The 27,447-nt window shown below is 32.7% G+C and overlaps 1 protein-coding gene across 2 annotated transcripts in view; it reads right to left on the minus strand.

The window, feature by feature from the left end:
• The window catches only part of NECTIN3 (nectin cell adhesion molecule 3), an 86,616-nt gene that overhangs the window by 50,119 nt on the left and 9,050 nt on the right, over positions 1-27,447 (minus strand). For both annotated transcript variants that reach the window (XM_023526588.1, XM_011381701.2), the window contains exons 2-5: positions 21,179-21,520; positions 13,754-14,050; positions 10,911-11,028; positions 6,537-6,688 (exon numbers count right to left, since the gene is read on the minus strand). In XM_023526588.1, the coding sequence (XP_023382356.1) occupies positions 6,537-6,688; positions 10,911-11,028; positions 13,754-13,916 (433 nt within the window). In that variant the 5' untranslated portion in view covers positions 13,917-14,050; positions 21,179-21,520. The remainder of the gene's footprint in view (positions 1-6,536; positions 6,689-10,910; positions 11,029-13,753; positions 14,051-21,178; positions 21,521-27,447) is intronic.

The following is a 27,447-nucleotide window of genomic DNA, read 5'->3' on the forward strand; positions in this document are numbered from 1 at the left end:
TTAATATGATTCTATGAAAGAGGGACTACTGTTAATACTTTTTTTGTATTTTAAGCAATGGATGTATGACAATGCATATAAGACATTTATTCATGTTTTCTAATGCCTTCCCTCATCTAAGATAATTACAGCGAGAATCACAATTTGTGTAAGGAGGCAGGGCTAGTATTTTGTAATCACTAACAGCTGCTTATTTATCATGATTTAAAATCTTTCCCCACAACATTCCTTGATTTTTCAGTTAGACATTTTTTTTTAATATTCTTTGCTGGACATGTGATAAATGAGCATATAACAAATGTAATGAACTAGTAGAATGAATTCTCCACACCTAAATAAAGAACTTCTTAAGTTTCTTTTTCAAATTAATGATTTCTGCCAATTAAGAAAATAGTCCAGTAATACCGCTGTAGCTTTAAAGTATATTTTAGCATAATAATTACTGTTAAAAAATTAAATTGAGCTTTTTCTTTTAGACTTTATATGAATTGTCTAAATAAACAAAATCTATGAATTTTAAAGTTCAAAGATTGCAAAGAATGTGTGGATTCTTAAGTTTGATAATGTCTGGATCCTAAAATCAGTATGGTTTGAAAGTCAAGATTTGCATAGGAATATGCCTTGAGTTTTAGTTATGAGGGAACTTATGAGATATATAACATTTTGGTTCCTGTTCTCAAAGAGAAGAGGTAATGGGAAGAATGAGCCAAAAACAACTAGAAAAACACAATTTTAAGCAGTCAATATTGAACAAAGTGCCACTGTACTCCCATGAGTAATAACTGAAGTCAAATATTACAATCTTGAATCACTGCTTGTCCAAAATCTTATGCTTCTCAATGTGGGAAAATGTATAATAAAATTATGAACAATTTCTCTCAGGGCTGCTAACACTACTCTGTTCTGAGTAGAACTTTTAGTTTCTGGTCATCAGATACATTCTTTTTACAAGTATTTAAAAAAATCATTTCTGAAATTTTTAAATATCAATTTTAATAGAGGTAAAAAAATTTTCCTGGAGCAAAAAGGGGTACGTATAACTTACAATGAAAAAGATTAAATGTCTGATCATTTACTCCATGTGAATTATGACCTTTTATTCTGATAAAAAACCTACTAGGCTTTACTAGTCATTTTAGAAAGGCAATATTTTACCTAAGATATTTGCTCCAAGAAGCTTCAGAGGAGTTAACTAAACTTAGTATAGTATACTGCATTAAAGACTCTGAAAAGTAAAATCTAATTCTTGGTGATTACTTGAAGAAAACCATTTCATATAATACTATCTTTTTCTAAAGTCCTTAGTAGTAATTAATGGTGATTTTTCAAATTTACTCAAAATGATTTCCCTTCTCATAAGACTTAGTAGAGGATGATCAAAAATGTGTAAAGTTTATCACTAGTGTTACATTAGATACCTTGTCAAAGAAAATAGGTTACATAAAAGTTAATTTGGGATTTTAAATATTTTCCTGATTGTGTTCTTCTCAAATTTATTCATCCATGCAACAAAAGTTTACTGAACACCAGTATGTGCTAAATATTACTGTAGATAATGAGACTATAGTAGTGATTAAAGCAGATAAAAATCTTGCCCTCTTAGGATTTGTGTTCTAGTTGGGATAAAGAGAGACAAGAATATAAGTAAAGTATGTAGTGTCATATGGCAACAAGTACGGTAAAGAAAAATAAGGCAGAGAGGGAAGACAGAACATAGGAATGAGAAGAGAGAAGTTTCAGTTTTAAATATAGTCATGAAAGTAATATTTGAGCGAAGACCTAAAGGAAAAGAGAAAAAGAGCTATGAGGATATTTGATGAGCACTCAAGGCTGTTCAAACAGCAAATGCAAAGACTATGAGGAAGAAATATTCCTGTTGTTTGCAAAGAACATCAGGAAGGCGTGTGAATGAAATCAAGTGAGCAAGGGATATAATAAGAGATGAGGTCAGAGAGATAATCTAGAACGTGTACAGAATCATAAGTCACTGTAAAGATTTCATTTTCACTGTAAGTAAAATGGGAAGTCCACGGAAGGTTTGGATGAGAGGAGTGACATGACCTGACATGCCCTTTAAAAGGATCATTCTGGCTGTTTATTTGATAACTGATTGAAAGTAGGAAGATTAAATGGCTGTTCTAATAGTGAAGTAAGAGCTGATGGCTTAAACCAGAATATTAGAAGTGGAGAACTGGTAAGGTTTTGTGTATAACATAATGGGAGAGCTGACATCAATTTATTAATGAATTGGGTGGGGTATGAGAAAAAAATCATAATCAAGGGTAAGTATTAAGGATTATACTCTCAGAAAATGTAAGGGTGGAGCCACTGATAACTTAAGGGAAGTGAAAGGAAAAAGACTATTGGAGGAAGAGGTTTAGTGGCAAGGGGCAGGAGAAAAATCAGGATCTTCGTTTTGAATGTGAAATTATAAATGCCTATTTATACTTCTACATAGGATTAATGATCATAAACAGGCAGTTGGACGCACAAGTCAGGGATACTAGGAAAGTGGATCCAGGATGCCAGAAGACGTGAATTTAGGATATCGCCAATGGAATCAGTATATATAAGAATGCCCAAATTAAATCTGGATATTTAAACGACATAATTATAACACATTGAGCCTAAGATTTACAAGTAATATCCCATATCAAATTTTGTACAACAGAAACAAAAAGTAAGCAATTCTTAAGTAAATACATTTTAAATATGAATTTCCTGGTCAGGGAAAAAACGGCATGGTTGGTTGATAGAGGCTTTGTTCATCCCTCTTGTGACCATATCAAAGTTGAGACAGAAACACAGAGCAAATAGCAATCAGAGTCATCTGGGATCTAGATGAACAGAAGCCCTATAACTAGGGAGAGAAATAAGCAATCAACCTGCAATGGTAGAAGGTAAGAGTGGGCAAAGATGCAAAGCTGCCCCGTCCTGAGCAGTTAAGTGGGACAGAGGCTACTGCAGCTGCAGCTGGATGTCTCTTAAAGGGGCCATGTCTGGGGGCCGACTTTCGCAGTGACAGACTTGCTCGCTCTTAGTATCAGCACCAGGTTGACTGCTTAGGGGGCACCAGGGACTCATAGAAGGATACTGAGGTGTTGGAGCAAGGGCCAGAGGCAAGGCTTTCTCCCAGGCAGAAGTGCTGGCAGTACCCATTGCCCCTCTGTTGAGCCCTCACCCATCCCATTGTGCAGACATAGCGCCACCATAGGTCACTAAGCACGGAGGATTCCCTGAAACTCTGCCTCCCCCAACCTGGGTGGTCCCGCCCAAGCCACAAACAGCTGTATCCTCAGCAAGTCAGATGATTCTAGCAGAGCCAACTCCAAGACTCACACTGGAGGCAGCTGGCCTTGATTTGTGGTGTGACCTCTTGAGGCAACTATAAGCACAGCATCTGTGGATTGCTTGCTGAATTTTAACAGGTGGCCCCAGAGGAGCACAAGCTGGGGCTAAACTTGGCCTGTAGCCAAACCCCTCTCAGGACTGTGCCACTGGACACCTACTACACAAAGCCACACTAATAAGACTGCAAGACTTAGGAGCTTTACTTAGTACATAGAAACAGAAACAGAAACACAGCCAAAAAAGCAGCCAAAATGGGAAGACAGAGAAGCAGAAACCACATGAAAGAACAGAGATCCAATAATAATGGAGTCAAACAATCTCGCAGATGCAAAGTTCAAAACACTGGTTATAAAGATGCTCAATGAACTTAAGGGAAGTGTAGATGAATTCAGTGAGAACTTTAACAAAGAGATAAAAAACATAAAAATGGAAATGGAAATTATAAAAGAAAACCAAGTCGGAAATGCAGAATACATTATCTGAGATGGACAGTATATCAGAGCGAATCAACAGAGTGGATAAACTACCAAGTGAACAAACTGCCAATACAGAGGACAGGGAAGCCAAGAGCACTCAATCAGAACAGCAAGAAAAAAGAAGCCAAGACTATAATAATAAGAAGCCTATGGGACAAAATTAAATGAAGAAACATCTGGGTCATAGGAGTACCTGAAGAGGAACAAGAATTTGAAGAGCTATTTGGAAAAATAATGATGGAAAACTTCTCTCACCTGGTGAAGGAAATAGACATACAACCCCAGGAAGCTCAGAGTCCCAAAAAAGATGAACACAAAGAGATGAACCCATACCAAGACACATTATAATTAAAATTCCAAAGGTTAAATACAAAGAGAGAATCTTAAAAGCAGCAAGAGAAAAGCAGTTAGTTACCTACAAGGGAGCTCCCATAAGACTGGCAGTTGATTTCTTAAAAGAAATTATACAGGACAGAAGGGCTTGACACAAAATATTCAATGTGATGAAAACCCAAGATCTACAACCAAGAGTACTTTATCCAGCAAAGCCATCATTTAGAGTCGAAGGACAGATAAAGAACCTCCCAGACAAAAATAAGCTAAAAGAATTTATCAACATCAAGCCATTATCATAGGAAATGTTGAAGAGACTTAAGAAGAAAACATGTATCAAAAACATGAATAAAGAATGGTAATAACTACATTCATATCAACAACTACCTCAAATAGAAAAGAATTAAGGACTCCAACCAAAAGATAAGGTGGTTGAATGGATAAGAAAACAAGACCCCTACACATGCTGCCTACAAGAGACTCACTTCAGATTAAGACACACGCAGACTAAAAGGAAGGGGATGGAAAAAGATATTGCCTCGATGGACCTAGAGGGTATTGCACTGAAGGAAGTAAGTCAGATAGAGAACAACAAATATCACAATGACAAAAAGAGAAAATCATAGATACAGAGAATATTTTGAGGGCTACTAGATGGGAGGGGGGTTGGGGGGACGGTGATAAAGGGCAAAGGGATTAAGAAGTACAAATGGATAGTTACAAAATAGACATGGAGATAGATAGAAAGTGTAGCATAGGGAAAATAGTTAACGATGTTGTAATTAATACGTAAGGGGGAAGAAGGGGAATTGATTTAGTGGGGTCATCAATCTGTGAGTTATATAGACCTCTAATCACTACACTGTACAACTGAAACTAATATATTATTGTATGCCAACTATAATTAAAAAAAACTCACTGACTTGTACAATGTAAATATGAGCAACAAATTGCCTATTATATTCTAATAAAGCCAGGGAAAAAAAGAAATAGGCCAATGTAAGTCATAAAAAAAAAAAAAGAAAGAAAGAAAGAAATATAAATAAATAAATATGTATTTCCTGTGGCTTTAAGTTGGTTTTTTTTTTTTTTTAAATAAAAAGCCTCTTGAGAAGAAAGGTGGTTAATATACTAATACTTAATCTCATTCAGATTTCCACTAAAGTACCGCTGCTGGCAGAAAAAGATGGCTAGGGATGTACATACGTCTAAGCTTCTTATGAGATTCATGCAAAAAAACCTGAGTCTATTATATGTCAGGCATTAACTGAGTTCTGAGTATACAGTGGTAAATAAAGCAAACACAAACTGCTTAAATGTGAGAATAGATAATATGTAAATAAATGAGCATACAACTACAAATTGTGGTAAATAACATGGGGAACTGTTCTTAGGTTGAGTGATCAAATAAGAACTGAGAGTGTAACATAAAAGCAAGCTTAAAATTTCTCTATAATCTTTATTTGATTAAGTTTTAGATTTGAACAGAAATAAAACTCTTAACTACCTATTACACAATGACCATACAAACCTGCATTTCTCAAAGTTCTCTTCCTTCTACATTTAATTTTCCATGATTTAGACATGAAGATTGCTACATTCTTATAGTCAGTAAGGAGATGCTCAAAATATTTTACATACTTTTTATAAATAAGAATTCCATTGATAATTTATTATTTATAGCCACATCCAGGAAACAATGAATTTTTAGCTCTAACTATATTTTGTGAATACTCAAATTTATACCGTCAAATTAACAAAAACTTTCACAGTAAAACAAATGGAATGTGAAAAATGTAAGTTCTTAGTAGTTTAAGGACTAACAATAAAAAAACACCGTAAATTATATTTCATTAGATTTTCAGTAACATTCCTACTTCACCTCTCAGTAACCCAATATGATACAGTACCATATTGAGTGATATTATTTAACCAGCAAGGTCATCAAAGTTGATATCCTATTTTATTTATCAGACACTTATGTGCAGAGTAGCCACCAAAAACAAACAAACAAAAAACAGTGTTTATTCTTGATGTAAAGACAAAAGAACCTAGAGAGGCATACACTATCTATAAAAGGAATAAATATAATACCATTTAACTATAATAAATTAACTATATTCATAGGTCTTAAAATGTATATAAACTTGTTGCATAGACATTTTGACATTTATTTACGTAAAGGAATGTCACTTAAAAAGTGTATTTCAGATATGGTTGGTTTCTTTATTATATCTCTTTTAGGTTATTTGGAAAACCTCATACTAAGAAATCTATATCTTCACAAGTATAAACTGCCACTACGATCATAGTGCTACTGTTATGACTGTCATTATAGGAATAAGTAATTCATTTTCTAAGTTGAGTGTAACTTACCTGAAATGTAGATGACCTTTTGATCACTTCTTTGACCGAGGGAATTGGTCACTTTACAGACATAAACACCAGAATAATTGAAAGTCAGTGGATATACAAAATGAAGAGTATTGTCTGAAGCCAATAAACCATCAGGCCACTGTCCATCCAACCTAGATTTTAAAAAGCAAAAAATTATTTTAAATATCTTGAGTCTGTATTCATTGATAGTTGTTATAAGTAAGATATTAACTTCTGAGATGTCTATTAAAGAACCAGCATCTTATGGGTAATTCACTATGAAATCAAAGCATATGTTATGAATTTTCATTTTAATAAAGATGAATTAATAAAGTCCATTAAGAAGACCCTTTCTTTCAAAATATCAATGCATAAGTGTAGACAGGCCAACATTGTAGAATGGGAAGGAAGGAGAGAAAATAAATTATGTGATTTTAAAGAATTATATTCAGAAAACTGGAAAATCAGAAAAACATTTGAAGATATACCCATATTATCAAAGGAATTAAAATAATTATCTGTGAATTATGAATCTATTCATGATATAGCTACAATATTCATAATGAAGTCATCAAGTACATGATAATGTTCTAACACTTTTTTGTAACATATATAAAGAGCATCACTGAATGCAGAACAAAATTTTACTGTGCTCCATCCAAAAATGGTTAGTTTCTAAACCACTAAGAAGGGTCTTATAAAATAATTCCTCATAAAATGACTATCTATGACAATAAAAACCAAGGCACCCATTTGGTATCAATAACTCTTTTTAATCGGTGCTTATACTAATTTGGCTAAGAGTCCTATCTAGGGTATATATAACTATAAAACATAATGGGAATAAAACCCACTCTAAGAACTCTAAAGCCATTCACCGCAACAAAACTAAGTATAACATTATACTTCATTTTTCTAACCTTAAGGTAAAAAAAAATGAAAAACAATAAAACACCAATAGGTCTTTATTTTGAAACTGTTTTTCAAGACCATAGTTATATTTTTCAGAGGATAAAAAATTCAAGTAAACCCAACTCAATTAATATAGTTTGAATTAAGCAGATTTTTTCAAAAAAATTCATTCACTCCTTCACTCAGCCACCCATTATTTACCCCTACTCTCCTCTGCTGATGCTGCTAAGATACAGAGGTAAGATTTGGTCTTTTCTTTCAATGATCCTAGTACACAAGAGGAGACCAATAACTAATTACAAAGGAAATAAGAAGGTGGAATGAAGCAAATCAACACTGGAGAGTAGATGGACTGATTTCATTCTGTGATCTCAAGGGTGGTAGGTGGAAGAACAATCAAGTAAAATCTTTTATTGCTGCCAGTACTATTATTTAGCAATGAAGGATAAAAGTAACATTCTAATGTTTAAAAACAAAAGCAAAAACACCCAACCTCTGTTGTAAGAGGACTTTGGAAAAAACATTTTTACGAGCATCAGCTTTCAAAAGGTGAACTCTTTTTCTAAGATGATAAGAATGAATATGAACTATATATCTTACCAACTCTATTTTGGGCCCCAAATTCTAATCCCTTTTATTCTGAGAAGTATAAATATATCTTATAATCTTTCAAAGGCATTTATTCAAATGAGCCACCATCAGAAAAATCTAAATTGAACTCCACATTTAACTCACAACAAATGACATGCTATGCTCTTGCACCCATGTTACATGATTTATATTCATTGTCTCTACCCTGACAAAACCTTTATAAAGTACAATTATCAATGAAGAAACATAGATTAGAGAAGTTAAACGACTTTCTCAAAAATAAAAAAGACATCTCCAAGTAGAGACATACTAGGATGACAACACGGAATTGTATGACTTTTAGAAATACCCTATCACACATCTTAACCAAAGACTGCTTCTCACTTCTAGGAAAATGTAAATGAAAAAGACCTTCCTTACTTTTAAAACTGTATCTTTACTTAAAGACAATAGATTGACCAAATAGACTGTTTCCTTGCTTCCACAAATTCCCACCAAAAACAAAAGTAAAGAAAAAACCTTTTAAACCAATGAGGAGAAAGAGAATAGGAGGTAGAATTCATCAGATAAAATGTTTCAACAAACTTTTAGAAGACAGAAAACAGATGGAGAAAACAGTATATACTTTAAGCCAGTGTTTCTCAATCAGAAGTGATTTTTGTCTCCAGGGGACATCCAGTATGTCTGGAGACATTTGTGGATAGCAGGATATCTGAAGACATTTTTGGCTGTCACAACAGGGTTGGGGCATGGAGGTTGAAGGAGTGGGTGAGGTGCTACTGGCTCTAGAGATCCGAGGTCAAGGACGCTGCCAAACATCCTACAATTCACAGAACTGCCTCCCACAAAAGGAAAAGGAAAAGGAAAAGGAAAAGGAAAAGGAAAAGGAAAAGGAAAAGGAAAAGGAAAAGGAAAAGGAAAGGAAGAAAATAAAGATTTATCCAGCCCTAAATATCAACAGTGTATGGTTGAAAAGCTCTGCCTTGGGCTGAAGAAGTGCTTGTAGAGACATATGGATGAGAAAGCAGCCAATATGATCCAAAGAACCGAAGACAGATTTAGAACTCGACTCACTACACTGCAGAAGGCCGGAGTGAGGCAAAGGGCTAGAATTAAGGAGATTAGTTGAAAGTTGAAAAAAACAAAACAAGAGATTCCTCCTAACTCTGTACAGATACCAGGCATTTATGTTTTAGGCAAAAAAATGAAGGTTAATTCAATAAAATGAATGGCCATGAAAAAAAAAGACTTTCATCCTTCTACAGGTGATGTCAGAAGCTTCTCCACAGAAATAACCACCTCTCTACCTGATCACTGTGCGTGAACTCTACTAATGAGTAATCTCGACTATAGAGAGTTTCCACTCAGCATTTTAATGCATCAATGTGAAATGACTGAACAACTGAGAATATTAAATATCTACAAAATGAAAGACGAAAAATAAAACAAGAGAACTAGGAGGAAAAAAAATAGTATATAGAAAAAATAAAGTCTCTGCAGAGGAAAGAACTCTAGCATCCCTATGAAAAAACAAGAAGACACCATATCCATAAAATAAGAAAGGATGCTATGAAAATGAATAGAATAAGAAAATGAGCTTAGAAAATAAAAATATTCTCCCCAGAAAATAAAAAAAATGCCCTCCCCAATTTTTTTAATCAATGGGAAAATCAAGCAAATTCCTAGAAAGAGCAACAAAAATTATATGAAAAATAAGAAAGTACATTCATAAATTAAATAAATGAGTTCCAGTAAGAGCAAACAAAAAAAAGAGGAGAAATGACCAAAAATATAAAAAAATTATCCACAGCTGACAGTTACAAGTCTCTAGATTGAAAGGGGGGGCTTAAATATTGAGAAATATGAATGAAAACCTTAGTGTAACAGTTGAAATCTCATAGAGAAAGAGAATTAAGGATATTCAGATAGTAAGCTACACAAATTAAAAAAAAAAAGCAATTAATAATCTCAGGGAAAATAGCTTCAGACAAAAGAAAACAGAATTCCGGTATACTACTTAGCTTTCAATAAATAAAATGTACCTGAAATAGAGAGGCGACCAATCACTACAGAGTTTAACTAAAAGTAGCTTAATCTCATTGGGACTATGAAGGGTAGAAATATGTATATGGGTATATTTGTATGTGTAGGGGTAGACAGAAAATTAAATTTTCATGTCATAATAAGAAGTAAATAGATATAGTGAGTGAAATAAGTCAGAAAGAGAAAGATAAATACCATATGATTTAACTTATATGCAGAATCTAAGGAACAAAAAGAACTAATTGAAAACAGAATAACAAATACCGAGGACAATCTGGTGATGGCCAGAGGGGAGGGAGGTACAGGGGCTGGCAGCAAAGGGTTAAAAAAGTGAAGGGTTAAAAAAGACAAATTAGTAGCTGACAGATGGTCACAAGGATGGGGACTACAGCATAGGGAATGCAGTCGGCAGTAATGTAATAGCTAGGTGTAGAGTGAGAGGGAAGATAGAGTAATCAGGAGAATTGTTTCATGAACTATATAACTTTCAAGTACTGTATATTTGAAAATAATAAAAAGAAAAATCTTAAAAAAAAAAAGAAGTAAATAGTGTTAAAAATTAGTAAATCAAGTAGCAGCAGTTTAAGACCTATGATGGTAACTATCAGGAGGAACTGCTAAAATTTCCTAAAGTATCCTCTGAGGAACAGAACTGGGGGTAGGCAGGTGGAGAGCCATGGAACAGGAGAACATTTAGAAACCCTTCATTTAACTTAATTTTCAGATATTACTGTAATCATGTATTACACTGATAAAAACGACTTTATGCATTTAACAGTACTTTTCACTTTTAAATAATTTCTCTTTAGAAGTATCTAACATTATTACCTGCTCCACACGGATTTGAAGGGTGGTGGATTTGCATCAGCATTACACTTGAGATTAACACCTTTTCTTCCTACAAACCAATTTCCATCATAGCCTGTTACTGAAACCTCAGGAGCATCTATAAAATAAATGCATGACAGAACAGATTATCTTTTGTTAATGATAAATACAGTTGGTATACAATGATAAAGCATAAGCATAATAAACTTTAGAAGATCAGAAATAATTTTTCCTTCTCTCAATATACATAATCAATGTGGAAAACAGTACTCAATAAATATTAGTTGACTAAAAGAATGAATAAAAAACAATGACTACCCAAACACTAGGCAACTATAAGCATGTACAGTTCTAGTTATTATAAACACTGAATATAAGAATATTCACAAGCCTATAATCACCAAAAGCAAACTTTGAGTCCTATTATAAAATATGTAGAATACTATGAACAAAGAAAATACATTCGGGACTTAATTCAATAATGAGACATGACATTTAAGTACCAAGTCACACTATAAACCTGTTTTTAACAAAATGTTTAATCTGAAAGGTAATTTCCCCCCAAAAATATCAAGTCAATTACAGGGATTAGATTCCCTATACTGCAAGTAATTAATATTCTATGGGCATGTAGAGATGTGACACAAACTTTCTAAGACTATAATTATAACTTAAATACATTATCTATGGCCTCAACTATTCTAAAACATGAACTTGTATCCATTCAGTGTTCCCAAAGGGTTTTTAGTGTATGTGCAATATGATTAGTTAAGTAAGCAATTATCCTTGTCTACCAGCAATATAAATTTATGCCTTCAAACTATAAAATCCAACACTCATCATTCATTTATCCACCATATTGTTTAGCTCCTAATAAGCGACAAGCATTTTAGCTATTCGGAATACATACGGACTCTGTATTTGTAAAATTTATATTCTAATAGTAATAGGAGAGATGACATTTTAAAAATATTTAACTAAAACTTGTTATGGAAAAGAATAGGATGCTAAGGGAGAAGACAAGAGAAAGGGCCTAATTTGGACTAAGGATGGGGTTGAGGAGGTCATGAAAGACTTTCCTAAGAAAATATTCCTTATACATGGTATAGGGACCCCGCTCCCCATCTTTCTGTGAGCTACATAGTAAACTAGATAAATAGTACACGACCAGATGGTAAGTTAGAGAGAGACCAGGTCACTCTTTAACTCTGCCAAGAAAGCCTGACTTACTATCAAGCAAGGTTTAAAGAAGATAGTGAAAAAATTAACCTTTACTCAGGTACGATTACCTTAGAATTTTAAAAAAGAAATACCTGCCTCTTATGCAAACCAGAATTAGGCATTTTTGTAACTTAAAATTGGTTCTAAAAAATATTGCTCGAAGAACAGTACAGATTTCTGTGTGTTTGTTTTAAAAGGAGGAGGGAACAGGCATCCTCCAAATTTTGAGATATAAATTTGGGGTATAAGATTTTATCTTCTTAAACTATGTTTACATGTTTTATAACTCCCAATTAAAAAAAAGAAAAAAGTCATGAGTACTCTTAACATTTTAGGAGCACGCCAATAAACCTAAATGATAAAGTCTCACAGTAGAAGAAAGTAGTTTATATATTTTAGATTGCATTCAAGCAAACAAAAAATAACATACATAATATAAATTGAAGAAAACTGCAGTCATTACTAGACACAGAAAGAAAAAATGTAAGAAAATATTAATAATACTTACAATTGGGATCTGAATTTTATGAGGAAAAGAAAAAAGTTAATTGGATTCTCCAAAGAAGGAGAAATGAAGGTATTCGTATTCAAGAATACAATAGTAATAACATTCACGTAAGATAGTTTCTCAAGTTTAAACTCCTATAAATGTTGGAAAAACATCCTTAGAATTAGCTTTAGAAACCATTTCACCAAGTATAATGATTTTGTGTAATTTAAAATTCCATGTGTCAAACCAAAAAGAAAAAAAAAAAAACCCAAAGATCAAAATACCTCCTTCACAAACCTATCTAGATTTATCATCTGTGCATGAATAGAAATGACAGCAGGACCTAACTCTTATCCTAATTTTATCTCTAATCTGCTTAATTTTCATTATTTTTGCTATATGCTATCTGCACCATCAGTTTTTCTCTTGCTCAAATTTTAAAATGCTATGCAAAGAATGTATCAAAAACTGAGAAACTTTAAAGAGAAAAATACATACACACATACATACATACAACGAGTATCCTATAGCAAAAATATAAAAGTACAATATGGACCAGATTTGAAACTTATCTACAATTATCCCAATGACATCTTTAAAATATTGTTTAACTACATGAGAATCTTACAACATGATCAATAAAACTAGATTTGAATATCAAAACATTACAGATTTCCAAAATAATTAAAATCCATCTAGAAGTAAAAGATTCTTGCTAAAAAATAAAAACACCATGAGTGGCATCAATAAAACTGAATAACAGCTAAATTAATTAGATGGGAGAATTGTTTGTCTCCAAGTATTGCACATTTTGAGGTATAAACTTTCACAATTCGCTTAAGTCCAGACTATTTTTAACATCTAAAAAGGATAGGGTTAAATAATTTTAAGTTTAAGAACAACTTTAAAATCATTGTCCATCTTTACAAATTGATAAAAAAATGTTCTGGTTAAATGAAATTTCCATGAAAATATTTTTTAAAATTAAGGGAGAAAATGTAAGAAAAAGTTGTAAGAATTTCTGAATACTAAATATTCAAACTAAAAACAGTTTGATACAGAATTGTGTCAAAGGAAGAAAATGAAAATAAAATGCATGACATTTAAAAATTAAATGTTACCATTTACTTACACTGTATGTCTAATATGAAAGAATATCGGATGTCCTTTTCCAAGGCTGGATGTTTTACAACACAAGTGATTCGCCTTCCTCTAGCAAATCTGGTTGGAAATAGCTTGTACTGGCTGACAATTGTTGCCGTTTCATTTGGAAAAGAAGTTGTAGTAGATTCCATTTCACCAAGGTCACCTTCCCAGTTAATATGTGCAACTGGTTTTCCAGTGGCTGCGATACAAATGGCTGCTACTGTTTCATTTCCTCCATCAATTAAGGAATCTGGTCCTTTTATCAGGCTCACAGTGGGTTCAACTGTTTAAATTTTTTTTAAAAAATTAGTTACATTTCAATTAAAAATATATATACATCCTCCTAAGCCACATCTAGCTATATTTCACAAACTGAGAGAAAACCATATAAAATCTATACACACACTTTTTAGGTAATGCCAATATCAATTTGAATTCTTGGAACAAGAGATCATGAGCCAAGACAAATAAGCAGCCAAGATTTTATATAATCACTACAAAGATGGCTCTGCTGGTAAAGATATACATTTCTTTATAGGGACAGATGAGTTCCCAAAATTAGGATCTACAAAACATTCCTGTGAATTTGATCATAATTTCCATTATGAGATTAAAGGTATTATTACTCTGAAAGGGAAAAAAACATAGTTTTAATATCTAATGCTTCATTTTACAGCAAAAATATTTAAAGAAAATATATTTTAAAATAAGTTACCAGTAGAGAACCTACACTGTTAAATGTAACATCATTAAGTTATGTTTATTGAAGTGTACATGCCACCCATCTTTTTCTGGTATAAGAAAGTTCCTCAGCATGGAAATCTAATCTTAATCTTAAATACTTTCAATCTACCTTCCATATATCCTAGCTCTCTCTTCACATTTTTCCAGCAAATTTTATCTGTTTCTTTCTGTATAAATTCCTCAGTACTCACTTCACGAATTCTTTGGCTCAAGCCTATAGTTTATTCTGTGCATCCATTAAGTTTTTAATCTCGAAGGTATTTTTTCATTTCCAAGATTTCCACTTGGTTCTTTCAATGTCATCTGTTCTTGGTCTGTATCTACCTATTTTTGTTTTATAATTTACTTTAAGGAATATTATTATTTTCCTTATGCAGTTCTTTTTTAAGACACATTATTGTAAAATAACAAAAAGAAACATATAATGAATAATTTATAGCAAACATCCATATACCCACCACACAGCTTAATAAAACACATTAGCAACTCCCAAGTCCCTCATATGCCTCTTCTTGATCTTAATAGCTTGCCTGCCCAAGTGTGAAACCATTATACTAACTTTGGAAATAAAGTTTTATTTATTTTTCATGTTAGTTCTATGACCAACAAATACAAACAACACAAATTTCACCTGTTTCTGAAATTTACATGAACGGAATCAATATATATATATTTTGTATGGTTTTCCTATGACTCAACTTTGTATTCCTAATTGCTTATGTGGGAATATTTGGCCTTAATTTATTGTTTTACAATTCATTTATTAACTTATTTTTAGATCATTTAGATTTACATGCAAGTATATAAATTGTTAATTTTAACTGCTGTACCATTTATTGATTATTGGACATTGGTGGTGTTTCCTGTTTTGTATAATTTTACAAGAAATATTCTCATACATGTAACTTGACCCATTTGTACAAAAGTTTCTCTAGTTTTTATCTTATAGTAGAATTGCTATTACTATATTTATTTTAAATTTTACCAGGTAATGAAAAAAGCTTTCCAAAGCAACAATTTATTTCCAAGCTTAGAATTCCCGCGGTCCATATATACTCACAATTGATACTATTAGACTTCTCAATGTCTACCAATCTAGTAGGTATGTAATGGCATTTCATTTCATTGACTTTATTTTTCATTTCTCAGATTACAAATGATATTAAGGATATTTTCATACGTTTTTGGGCCATTGGAATTTCTTCCGCAAAATGCCTATTAAAGCCTTTTTTAAATTATTAATTTGGGAGGAGAGTCCTTTTTTGATTGTGTGTACTGTACTACAAATATCTTCTATTAGGGCTTGTTTTTTTTAACCTATGGTGTGTCTAACGAGCAGAAGTTTCTAATTCAAATTCACTAACATTTATCAGTTTTTACTTCCCTTTTATAGTTCACTGCTTTTTTTATACTAAGAAATACTTCTCTACTTCAAGGCCAATTACTATATGATATATATAGCTTCTTATTCTCTGCAGAAATTTTGTAGAGTGACTTATCTCTTCAAATGGTAAGCACTGTTGTTTAACAGTGTGTCTGATAATTACAACATCTTATATTTTTGTGGGTCCTTCTGTTGTCGTTTGTGTTGACTGCTGCTTATGAGGTCTTTACTTGTATGCCTGGTTATTCAAGCAGACTATATGCCTGTTTTTGAATAATAAAGGTAGAAATAATTTGAGGTATAGAATAAAAGTACTTTTCCTCCGGAAAAAAATTGTGTTTTCTCCTGCCAAGCTCCTGAAAACATCAACCTATCCAGATCTCCTTAATTTAAGTTCAGACTATTCAGGTGATATACACCAGGACTAGAAGTCCATAAAGAAGCCTGGTTTACTTCTGGTTTACTATTATTCTGAAAAGGTAAGTCTTTGGGTACCATGTGAATATAAAAAGGGTTATTAGACATCCCATCTTGAGCTGAAATGCATTTAGACATTTGTCTCACTTCTCTAGGCTCTCAAAATCTTAGCTTAGCATCTCAGGTGTTTCTTCATAACTGTCAAATGTCCTCAAAGTGAATCCAGTTTTCAGCTTTCAGTGCTAGGCTTACTTCTGTTTTCACCTTCAGAAAAATTTTGGTCTTGTTATATTTCTTACCATGTTGTTATTTCTTTGAAGTTTTCAATGGTGTTTTCTTATATTTCACCCCCAGTTGGAGAGGTAAATGATGTATGCCATCATAAATAGAAGCTTTTATCTTTGAGAAACTTAAAAATTTATTTTAAAGTCAATTTGGAATTATGTTATTTCTACTTCTGAAGGGAATCAATCTCCTGGTTGTAGATTTTACTGGCTATCTAGTTACTTTTTTCATATAATACAATATTTTAATTAACTTCTCTGTTCTGTTCCCTAGCAGTTTTGTTGTTGCTTCCTCTTAAGATTCTATCCAATGCCCTGTATACTCTGACTGGGGGGCACGTAGTGTTCCCAGCCTTGTGTAAATGCCAGGAATGTTAAATCTACTGCTTTTTCTTGGTTCTATCCCTCACCTCAAAAGTTTCCTCTCACATATATACCATCAGTACTAAAGCAAAGATTTCAGAAGGGCCTTTCTCTGTATCTCTAAAGTGTTCTCTATAGTCCTTGTCCTCTCTCACTCCTTCCCTCTCTCCCTCTCTCTTCCTCCCCCTCCTTCTCTCCCTCCTCCCCACTCTCCATGATCCCTTTCTTCCAGTATTCTCCTCCACAGATTCTAATCACCTTGTCCTCCCTGACTTTCAATCTGTCTCCTCAACTCAGTGAGACCACCATCTTCTGCTTTTAATTCCTTGTCACTGAGCTGTAGCCTGGAAACTGCCGAAAGAGAAAGGCGGAACATTTATAAGACTCATTTTCTTTGTTTTCCTTCTTTCAGGGTTCATAATCTTACACTGCCTATCGTCCAATGACTAAAAACTGTTCCTTACTTGCCTGAATTTATTGTTCCTAGAGAAAGAGGATAAATCTAGTCCTGGTTACTCCATCATACCCACCAGTAGAAGTCTATTTCTCAACTGCAAAATTATTATTACTAAAAATTGAGAAAACAAAAATTATCTATGACTGCAGTACTCTAATACTCTTCCATTTCTTTCTCTTTATTTCTATTTCTAGATAGATGTAATCATGGCATGTCTACAATTCTGTGGCTTATTTTTTTTAAGCAGCAACATTTCTCAACCACAATTGTTATACAACAATTGTTATACAATTGGGTACAACCACAATTGTTATACAACAATTGTGGTTGTACCCAATTGTATAACAATTCCTACTATGGGACAGTTGTTCAATTTTGCTATAACTTTTTGTAATATCACATTCCCTTGATTTGGTTTCCATTACTACCATTCCACTGAAACTCTAATGTCATCCTCTAACCAACAAGCTCAGTACTTTTCGTTGCCTATTCTCTTTGACTAACTTTGCAGATTTTGATACTTCAGCATGGTTCCTTCCAATCAATTCCAAAATTCCAAAAAAAAAAAAAAAATACTAATACTTTAAGGTATTTATTGTAAGTAGTGAATTAACTTGTGAGCTATGCATTTATAATATCAGCTGTGTGCCATCCTTAGGAGAACTGAAAAATGGCCACTCAAATCATTTTCTATAGGGCTTAATTCTCACTGTGGAAAAAGGCTGCTAATCTGTAAAACTTTATCTTCTCTTGATATGAACAATATTACTTTGCCCGAGTTTTTCTCAAACCTTTGTGCTCTTCATCTCTATTTCTTCCAACCTCTGCCTTAATAAATACTTAGTCCAAGGCCTTTAGTTATTTTTTGTATCTCCCTCAAAAACTTTTATCTTATAAACACTACTACCTATTAAATTAATGGTATGTAATTTACTCAATCACTAAAGTTCAAAACCTGTTATTGTTCATACCTCCCTTGTTTCTTATATCCAGTCAGTCATAAAGTCCTCCTAGTTATTCCTTTGTAATAATAGCTCCTTCCACTCAAGTGGCAGAAATTAGAAGATTAATTTCAAGCCTTCATGGTCTCATAGCTGAGGCATTATAATTTCAGTAGCTCTTCATTTCATCAAAAACAGCAGACTGATCATCCTAAATCACAACTTTCATCACATTACTACCTAAATCAGGTCTACTATGAGTTAGGCATCCTTCTAAGCAAGGTGAAAAGATGGTCAAAGCAGTGTTTCTAAAACTTTCCTGTGCACATAAATCACTTGGGGATCCTGCTAAAATGTAGATTTATCACTCAATAAGTCTGAGAGGGGTCTTAAATTCTGTATTTCTAACAAGCTCCCAAGTGATATCAATGCTGCTGGTTCATGAACCATACCTTAAAAATAGAAAGAGTCTGAAGAGAAAAAGGAAGGTGAGAAGAAGTACAACACTGTACATTCAGTTCACATTTCCAGTAATATAAAGCTCAAATTCCCCATCCTAACTTTAAATGTGGTCCTACTCTACCTTTCTAGTTTTTAATTATTGTACTTTATGTAAATTCTCTGAACAATCAACAAATAATTCAGTGGTTCCACTAATGAGGGTTTTCTCAACAGTGAGTAATCTCTCTCCTCCTCTCCCAGAGGACATGTGGCAATATCTGGAGACATTCTAAACTGTCACAACTAAGGGACTGCTACTAGTACCTTCTGAGTAGGGGCCATGGATGCTGCTAAACAGTCTATAATGGACTGCTGTAACACAACAAAATATTCCAGCCCCAAATTTCAACAATGCTGAAGTTGAAGAAATTCTGCCCTAATGTACATTGTTTTCTGCCTCCCACTGTTGGCTCACACGCTCTCCTTATACTTCTTCCCTTTTTGCCTATCCAAAACCCACCCACCACTCAAGAACTGGCTCAACTATTTTTTCTACAAAACATTTTAAAACTACTAAGTTCACCAATCCATTCCTATATCCTAATTTAAATATTTAGTGTATGACTGCTATATACCAGGAATTCTTATAGGTTTTAGGGATATAATGTTAAATTTTAAAGTATAGAATTATAGCTCACCATACACTGATAGTAAAGAAAACAAATAATAAGTAGTATGGTAATTGCTACAATAAAGGCATGTTGAAGATACAACTACAAAAGAGCAAAAAAAAAAAACCCCAGAAAATTGAGTGTGTATGTGTGTTTGAGGGCGGGGGTAGGTAGATTTTTCAAGAATGGCTTCCAAAGGACGTGGTTTGATGAATAGTAATTAAATAGCAAGAATGTAAGAAGAGAGAGAGAGGACAAAAAATAAGTCAATTCAGGCATTAAAACACAGGTAAAAGCATAAATAGGTATTAACAGAACTACAAAAAGTTTATTACGATTATAAAATTTGGGTTTGGGGAGTAGAACAAGAAATGAAATAGGTGAAGGTAAAGTAGTAGGCATGGGTAAAATCATGACTGTCTTGTACAGTCTTGAGTTTTAAACCACTGAGTACTGTATTAATTTAGGGGAAATTACTAAAATTTAAAGCAAAAAAAAGTTTATTCCCATGAGCTCTCTCTTCCATAAACAAATTAATTATTTTCTTGACACTAAACTCTCTGTGACCTTTTTACTCTGATGGCCTGCACTTGACTTTTCAGTAATTTCTGCCATGCCTTCTAATCGAAACATTTTTCAAATTATCAATTTCTTAAACATAAGTTATATTTCCCCACAGTTCTCAGGGCAGTGTAGTAAACATATAAAATCCTCAAATATCTAATTTTATTTACATAGTATCTCTCAACATGAAAAAAACATATAACAAATTTGGACAAAATTGCTTTCCTCCTACATTCCAGAGACTCTGAAATTAAATACTAGGGGCTATCTACTTGTTTGGTCCTCTGGAAGCAGATGTTGAGACCAAATGAGAAGTGTAAAAGGCTTATTAGGGAATAACAGCTGGAAGAAAAGTGAAAAAAAAAAAAAAGGGATTAAGTAGGGGGAGCTATCTGGAGACCTAATGAAGTCCCTGACAAGCAAACAAGACAATTTGGAGCAAAGACTGTCCCCATCAAAGGAGTCCCACTTTGGGGGGAAATAGCTAAGGGTGCTATTATTCCTTGATCCTTATTTTACCATTCAAAAGTACTCACCAGAATTTCTAAACTGGTTTATCTTTCATGCAAGTGGCTACCTTAATGCTAATAAGCTCATTCTAAATTCCACTACAAACTTTAACAGTTTTCAAACAAAAAAAGGCAGATTTTTCATTAGGAAAAATAAGTCCAAGATTCAAATAGCTATGCAAATCCACAACAGCAGAAATAAAATTCAATTTGAAAAACAAACAGGTGTCAATGGCTCCATTAAGACAGTCGCTTTAAAAAACAGAAGAGCTATTTAAAGATAGTAATTACAAGTTGAAAATTTGAGAAAAAAATAATGAAAATAAATATGTCGAAGAAACTCAGCACTTAGTATTATTATAAATTAAAAAAAATCTTTCATGAATAAAAGTAACATAGCTAAGAACTACATAGCATTATATAGATAGGTAGGTAGGTAGATAGAAACAGACAAAATTTTGTTTAAATTAAGAGAGCCTAGAATCATATTTTTAAAACAGAACTTGAAAAATCATATTTGAATTATTTTATTTTAAAACTAAACTTATATATAATTTCAATTATTTAGATTCTTGAAAATACTTTTATTATAATCCTCATGACTACCACCAAAATATATAATTCAAGCATACTTACCTAATACAGTCACGGTTGTAGAAGACTGAGCATTTCCAAGTGGGAATGTAACAGCTTTGCATATGTATTTTCCAGAATCAGAAAATCCTATGTTGTGTAGTGTAATTGTTGCATCATTAAGTGAATAGTTTTTAAACAAGACTCTTCCCTGATATTCCCCTTGAACAGAGAATCCATATTGAGGATGATGAACTGCAACAGTCTGTGAACTTTTGCCATGTATCTTCTCCCATGAAATTTGTGTTATAGTTTCATTTACTTCAATTAAACACTTCAACGAAACATTCTTTCCCCATACTGCTGTGACATGAGGTTCCACAATAATGGGTCCAGCTAAGGCACCTATGGGTAGGGAAATAAAAGTATAGCTCTCAAAATGGAAAAATGTTACTCTAAAATATCATTAATCTCCCTCCCCTCCTGTTGCCCTCTCTGCTTCCCTTTTTCCCCTCCTGTAAGTACATGTGTACACACACACACAAACTCCCTCCCTCCCTTCCTCTCTCTCTCCACTGAATAAAAGGAAGAACTGAAAAGAGCTAAATGTTCCCAGGGATGATTATAAAACCAAAAGAGTGACTCTCAAATAAAGTAAATACCCATTAATAGGTGTTGTGGTGGAAAAAGCACTAGATTGAGCCAAAAATAAGTCTGAAAGCTAATCCTTCCCAGTCAAGCCTTCAGATGAGATCCCAGCCCTAGTGGATGCCTTGACTGCGGTCTTGTGAGAGAATGAAGCAGACCGCAGACCGCAGTAAAGAACCCATCTGGGCCATGCCTAGATTCCTGACCCCAAAAAACTGAGAAATAATAAATTTTCATTTTTCTAAAGCTATTCAGTTTTAAAGTATTTGTTAGTCAGTAACAGATAACTAATATATAGAGATAGGATCTGTTAAATCAAAGATAATACTGAAGTATCTTCTTTTGGAGGTTCCCTCTATCAAAAATCTCTATTAAAAAAAACAACAACAAACTTCATTTAAGTTACACCATCTACTTGAAAACATTAATTTAAAAAACACACATAAATGTGAAATCAATTTTTTCCATTTCATAGATGAAAACAAAATGCCACAAGCAAAAGTTAAAATAAAATGACATCAGACTTCTCCCTTATAATAATAATAATACCCTTCCTAAAAAGCAATGGACCAAATCTAAATCATTTTAAGGGAAATAAGACTAATATTCACGAATACTAAAGTCAAGAAAGATGCTGTTCACTGACAAGTATATTAAAATATAAAGAATAAGTCCTTGGAGAGTTTATAACTCACATATGTATCTTGACAAAATAAATACTCAAACGAAGAAGTAAATCAATAGAAGCACTCAACAATGAAAAGTATAAATGATACCTTTAAAGTTTAGTTTTATCTAAATAATATTTTTAAATTAATACAAAAATGAAGAAGAGTATCATTTAAAAGATAATAAAGAAAAATGTGCTTAAACATGTTCCAACGACTCTAAACAAAAACTTTACACAATATTATTTCCATGAACTCTTTCAAGAGGAAAGAAACCATAAATAAATGAATGCATAAATAAATAAGGCAGGTATAGATAGTGCAAAAACTACCATCCAAGATATGACTGAAGATATTACAAAAAAAGGACAAGTCACAGTGACTATACTTAACAGCTATGGAAGAAAAAGGTTCCTTTTTAAACCACTGCCCCCCAAAAGTATCAAGCCCTCAAAATTTTACCACCATGCTCCATCACGCTTTCAAGTGGAGATAATTACTAATGTATTTTAGCAACCTATGATAAGTCTGGTACTAAGCCAGAAAATACGGACAATAAAAATGTATGAATATTAATTAAAATTTTCATATATTATAATAACCAGCTCTGTATTTAAAGAAAAAGACACAATGACCAAACAGTATACTCCAAGAATGTAAGGATATTTTCAGACTACTCATCATACTGAAAGTTCATATGACTTTGATGCTAAAAAGGCATTTAACAAAATTTAACATTCATTATCTAATTAAAAAAAAAAAATCTAACAACTGCAAAAAGGGTTTTTAATAATAAAGTTAAATCTAAGAAGGCCAGGTAAAGAGCTATTAGAACCAATAAAGCTTATAAAGCATGCATGCACAATATATACAACATATAAAGTCAATGTTGTAATAACCTTTACAAATTTACTGCAAAAAAATTAATACTTGCAAAACACTGATATTTAAAACACTTATGAATAAAGTTCTAAAGAACCTATAAAAATGAGAGACTGACTTGAATAAATAAAAGATACATCATGTTCCTGGATGAAAATACTGAATACAATATAGATCTCAAATCTCTCCATATTAAGACACAAATTCAATGTAATTGCAGTGAAAATCCTGATAAAAATTCTTGAAACCAGACTAGGAACAATAGCTGTATTTCAAAAACAACGATGGCTCAGTAGGAGAGAGGAAAAAGCATTAAAGTAAAAATAATAAAAAGCTTACTATTAATATCTTAAAAACAACTGAGAGTACACCAATCAGACCAATATATATAATGGCATATGGTATAAAATGAAGTTAATTATTTTCTATGAGTGGAGAAATACTGAATTAGTCAAGACATGCTAAAAAAACAAGAGCTAAATATTTGGAAACAGATCCCTACTATACACTAAACACACACATTCACATACCCAGATGGACTAAAGATCTAAATGTAAAAAATTAGTCACATATACCTGTACACATACTGACAATAACTTTTGTATATTCTGGCAGATAACGTTATTACTTATTCTAGGGAATGGAATTCCTGAGGATTAAAGAAAAAATTTTTAGTTTTTACTTCGTGCTCTTCTTCAATGACAGAATGAATTACAATATTAATTTACAAAGCAAATTAAAAATAAAAATAAACAGAATTATCCTCCTCACACCTCAGATAGAGGTGGAAAAGAGATAGGATAAAGGAAATGTTATAGACTGATTGTGTCCCTCCAAACTTTAGATGTTGAAGCCCTAACCTTTGAAGTGATGGTATCTGGAAGTGGGGCTTTTGTGTAATAATTATATTTATATGAGGTCATGAGGGTGGGGCCCCCATGCAGGCATTAGAAAAGGAAGAGAGATGAGCACATGTGCTTGACCATGTGAGAACAAAGTGATAAATAAGGTAACTGTCTACAAGTTAAGAAGAGGGTCCTCTCTAAGAACCTAATCTGCTTGTACCTTGATCTTGGATGTCTCAGCTTCCAGCACTGAAAAATAAATATCTTGTTAAAGGCATTCACTATATAGTGTTCTGTAATAGCAAATATCAGAATAATCTTAGACGAATAGTGTTAATTATGTATCCTTACAACCTATAAGAACCATGGCCTAGGGGACCATCATCACTAAAGGAAGTATTTAGAGATAGGAAAAAGAACTAAATGGATCCACTGAATCAAAAACATTTAAAATACTCTACATTTAAATGGAGAAAGCCACTCTTAGTATAACAGCAAAGATAGAAAAAATATCAAGTAAAAGGTTGATAGATTTGCCCAGAAAAACTAAGCTCTAATGAACAGAGCTTGAGTAGATATATACAAGAGATGGGGGGGACACAAACAAACCTATAAATGGCTATTTTAATGTGTTCAATTTTATAACTTTACTAGTAAACAAACATTAATGTAAATATCAGGTTTTTATTTTTCATTTTTTGCCTTAATATCTAGGAGGTAATGAGTGATTTTTACTTTCTAATTTTTTTCTAAAAAAATATTCTGAGTAATTTTTACTAGTTGCAAAAGTAAATTTTGATGTAAATTTTTTCTTGGTTCAACTCTTAAATCTTTGACTAAGGCTTTATATTATCCTTCAATTATTTATAATTTGGCTCTCCCTGAGATTCCATAAGCTTCTGATGATACATTTCCTTTTTTCGTATTTTAAGTAGCCAGAGTTAGTTTCAATTGCTTGCAAACAGAAGTACCTAATACATTTCCAATCTTAAACTAAACCCAAAAGTTAAAAATCACTTTTGAATAAGATTTTTCCCTAAAGAATCTTAAAACCATGGAGAAACACTCACATACACATATAAAAATGTATACATAAAAGTATGCTGTTCTAGAGAAAGTGATGGACCACAGATTCAAGTTTAGAGTAATTAACATACAAAAAGGTAGATAAAATCATGAGACTGAATGAAACTACTTACAGAATATTAATAGCATAAAGACCAAGCATCCATGGTGCATTTAAACATTAAAAGGTTTGGAAATTGAGTACAATTCAAAAAGCAAGATGGCAAAAGAATAGCCAGGGAAGAAAGAGTATCAAGAAGTATCCTGCACAATAAGCGAAGAACCTAGAAAGAGAAACTGATCATGCTGCTACTCCACATGCTGCTAAAAGGTCAAAAAAGAGAAAGACCCATAATAACCAATAAATTTAGCAACTGTCTTAGTAAGTAGTGAGGATATAAGCCTGATTGGAATAGATTTATAATAGTGTAGAGAGTTCTGCTTCTCGCCAAGGAAGAGTAACAGAATTTACCCTCCTGCCTGAAACAATCATTTCAAGACAATGATCAACAGGCAACTGAGAGACAGTAAACACACAAGGTGAGCCTGATGATTGGCCTCAGCTTACTACCCGGAGTGAATTCCAAGGCCTCAACATGGAGTAAACCTAAATAGCCAGGCAGTCTCCCCGAGTTCTATCCAACATTCTAGCCAGGACAATCAGACAAGAAAAAATGGCATCCAGATTAGAAAATAAAATTGTCTTTATACACAGAACAACATAATCATCTGTGTAGTAAATCTGATGGAATCTGGAAAAAGCTATTATAAAAAGGGCAGTAGCAACAGTCCTTATGTAAGACCTAAGATTAATATACAAAAATTAATTGTATTTTTATGTATTGGCAGTAAAAAATGAGAAAAAATTTAAAACTGCTGTTTAGAATAGCATCACACACAGAAAAAGATGAAATAAGTATAAATTTGACAAAAGCTACAAAAACCTGTACGGTTAAAACTACAAAATTTGCTGAGAGAAATTAAAGACCCAAATAAATGGAAAGATATGCTTAAGACTCAAAATAAAACTTAAAATTTTAATTCTTTCTAAATTGATCTAGAGGTTCAACACAATCCCAATCAAAATCCAATCAGATATTTTATAAAAATTGACAAGCTGTTTCTAAAATTCATATGGAAATGCAAATTTAAGGTTTTGTCACCCTAAGTTGGCAAATATTTCTTAGTTATGTTACCAAAAGCACAATCAATGGATTCATCAAAATTAAAATTTTCGGCCCTTCAAAAGACAGTCAAGATAAACCTCTTAATGGAGAAAAAAATCTGTACAAAACATATTTGATAAACGACTTATTTATATCTGATAAAGAACTTGAATTCAAAATATATAAAGAACTCTCAAAACTCCATAAAAAGAAAAAAAAAAAACAATAAAAAATAAGCAAAAGATCTGAACAGACACATCACCAAACAGTACATGAAAAGATGCTCAACATCATGAGGGAAATGAAAAGCAAGACCATAAAAATATACCAGGACACATCCATTAGAGTAGCTAAAAATAAAAAGACTGAAGTGTGAGAGATAGTGCGGAGGAACTGAAACTCTCCTACATTGCTGGTTGAACTATAAAATTGTACAACCACATTGGAAGACACTTCGGCAGTTTCTTATTATAAAATTAAACTTAAGAGTACCATATTATCCACCCATTTCACTATGTCTTTACTCATTAGAAAAGGAAGCATGTGTCTATACAAAAACTTGTACACAAGTGTTTATAGCAGCTTTATTTGTAATAGCCAAAACTGAAACCAACTCAAATGTCCATCAACAGGTGAGTGAATAAAAAAAACGGTATACTAATATAATGAATACTACTCAGCAATAAAAAGAAATACCTAACTAGGAATAGACAAGCTCTTTTTCAACTTGTTAAAGAACATCTACTTAAAAAACCTACAGCTAACATCATACTTAATAATGAGAATCTGGAAGCTTTTCTAGTAAGATGAAGAGCAAGGCAAGGATATCCCCTTTATTGTACTTATACTGGAAGTTCTAGTTAATAAGAAAAGGAAATAAAAGGTATAGTGATTGAAAAGGAAAACAAAATTTTGCTCATAGATGACATGATTGTCTATATAGAAAATCAGAAAGATCTGACAAAAAAACTCAAATAAGTGATTACAAGGTTGCACTATACAATTGCTGTCGTATATAATATCAATGGACAAGTTCAATTTAAAATTAAAAACAAAAT

The sequence above is a fragment of the Pteropus vampyrus genome, unplaced genomic scaffold (assembly GCF_000151845.1).
Source record: "Pteropus vampyrus isolate Shadow unplaced genomic scaffold, Pvam_2.0 Scaffold1, whole genome shotgun sequence".
In the NCBI taxonomy this organism is placed as follows: domain Eukaryota; kingdom Metazoa; phylum Chordata; class Mammalia; order Chiroptera; family Pteropodidae; genus Pteropus; species Pteropus vampyrus.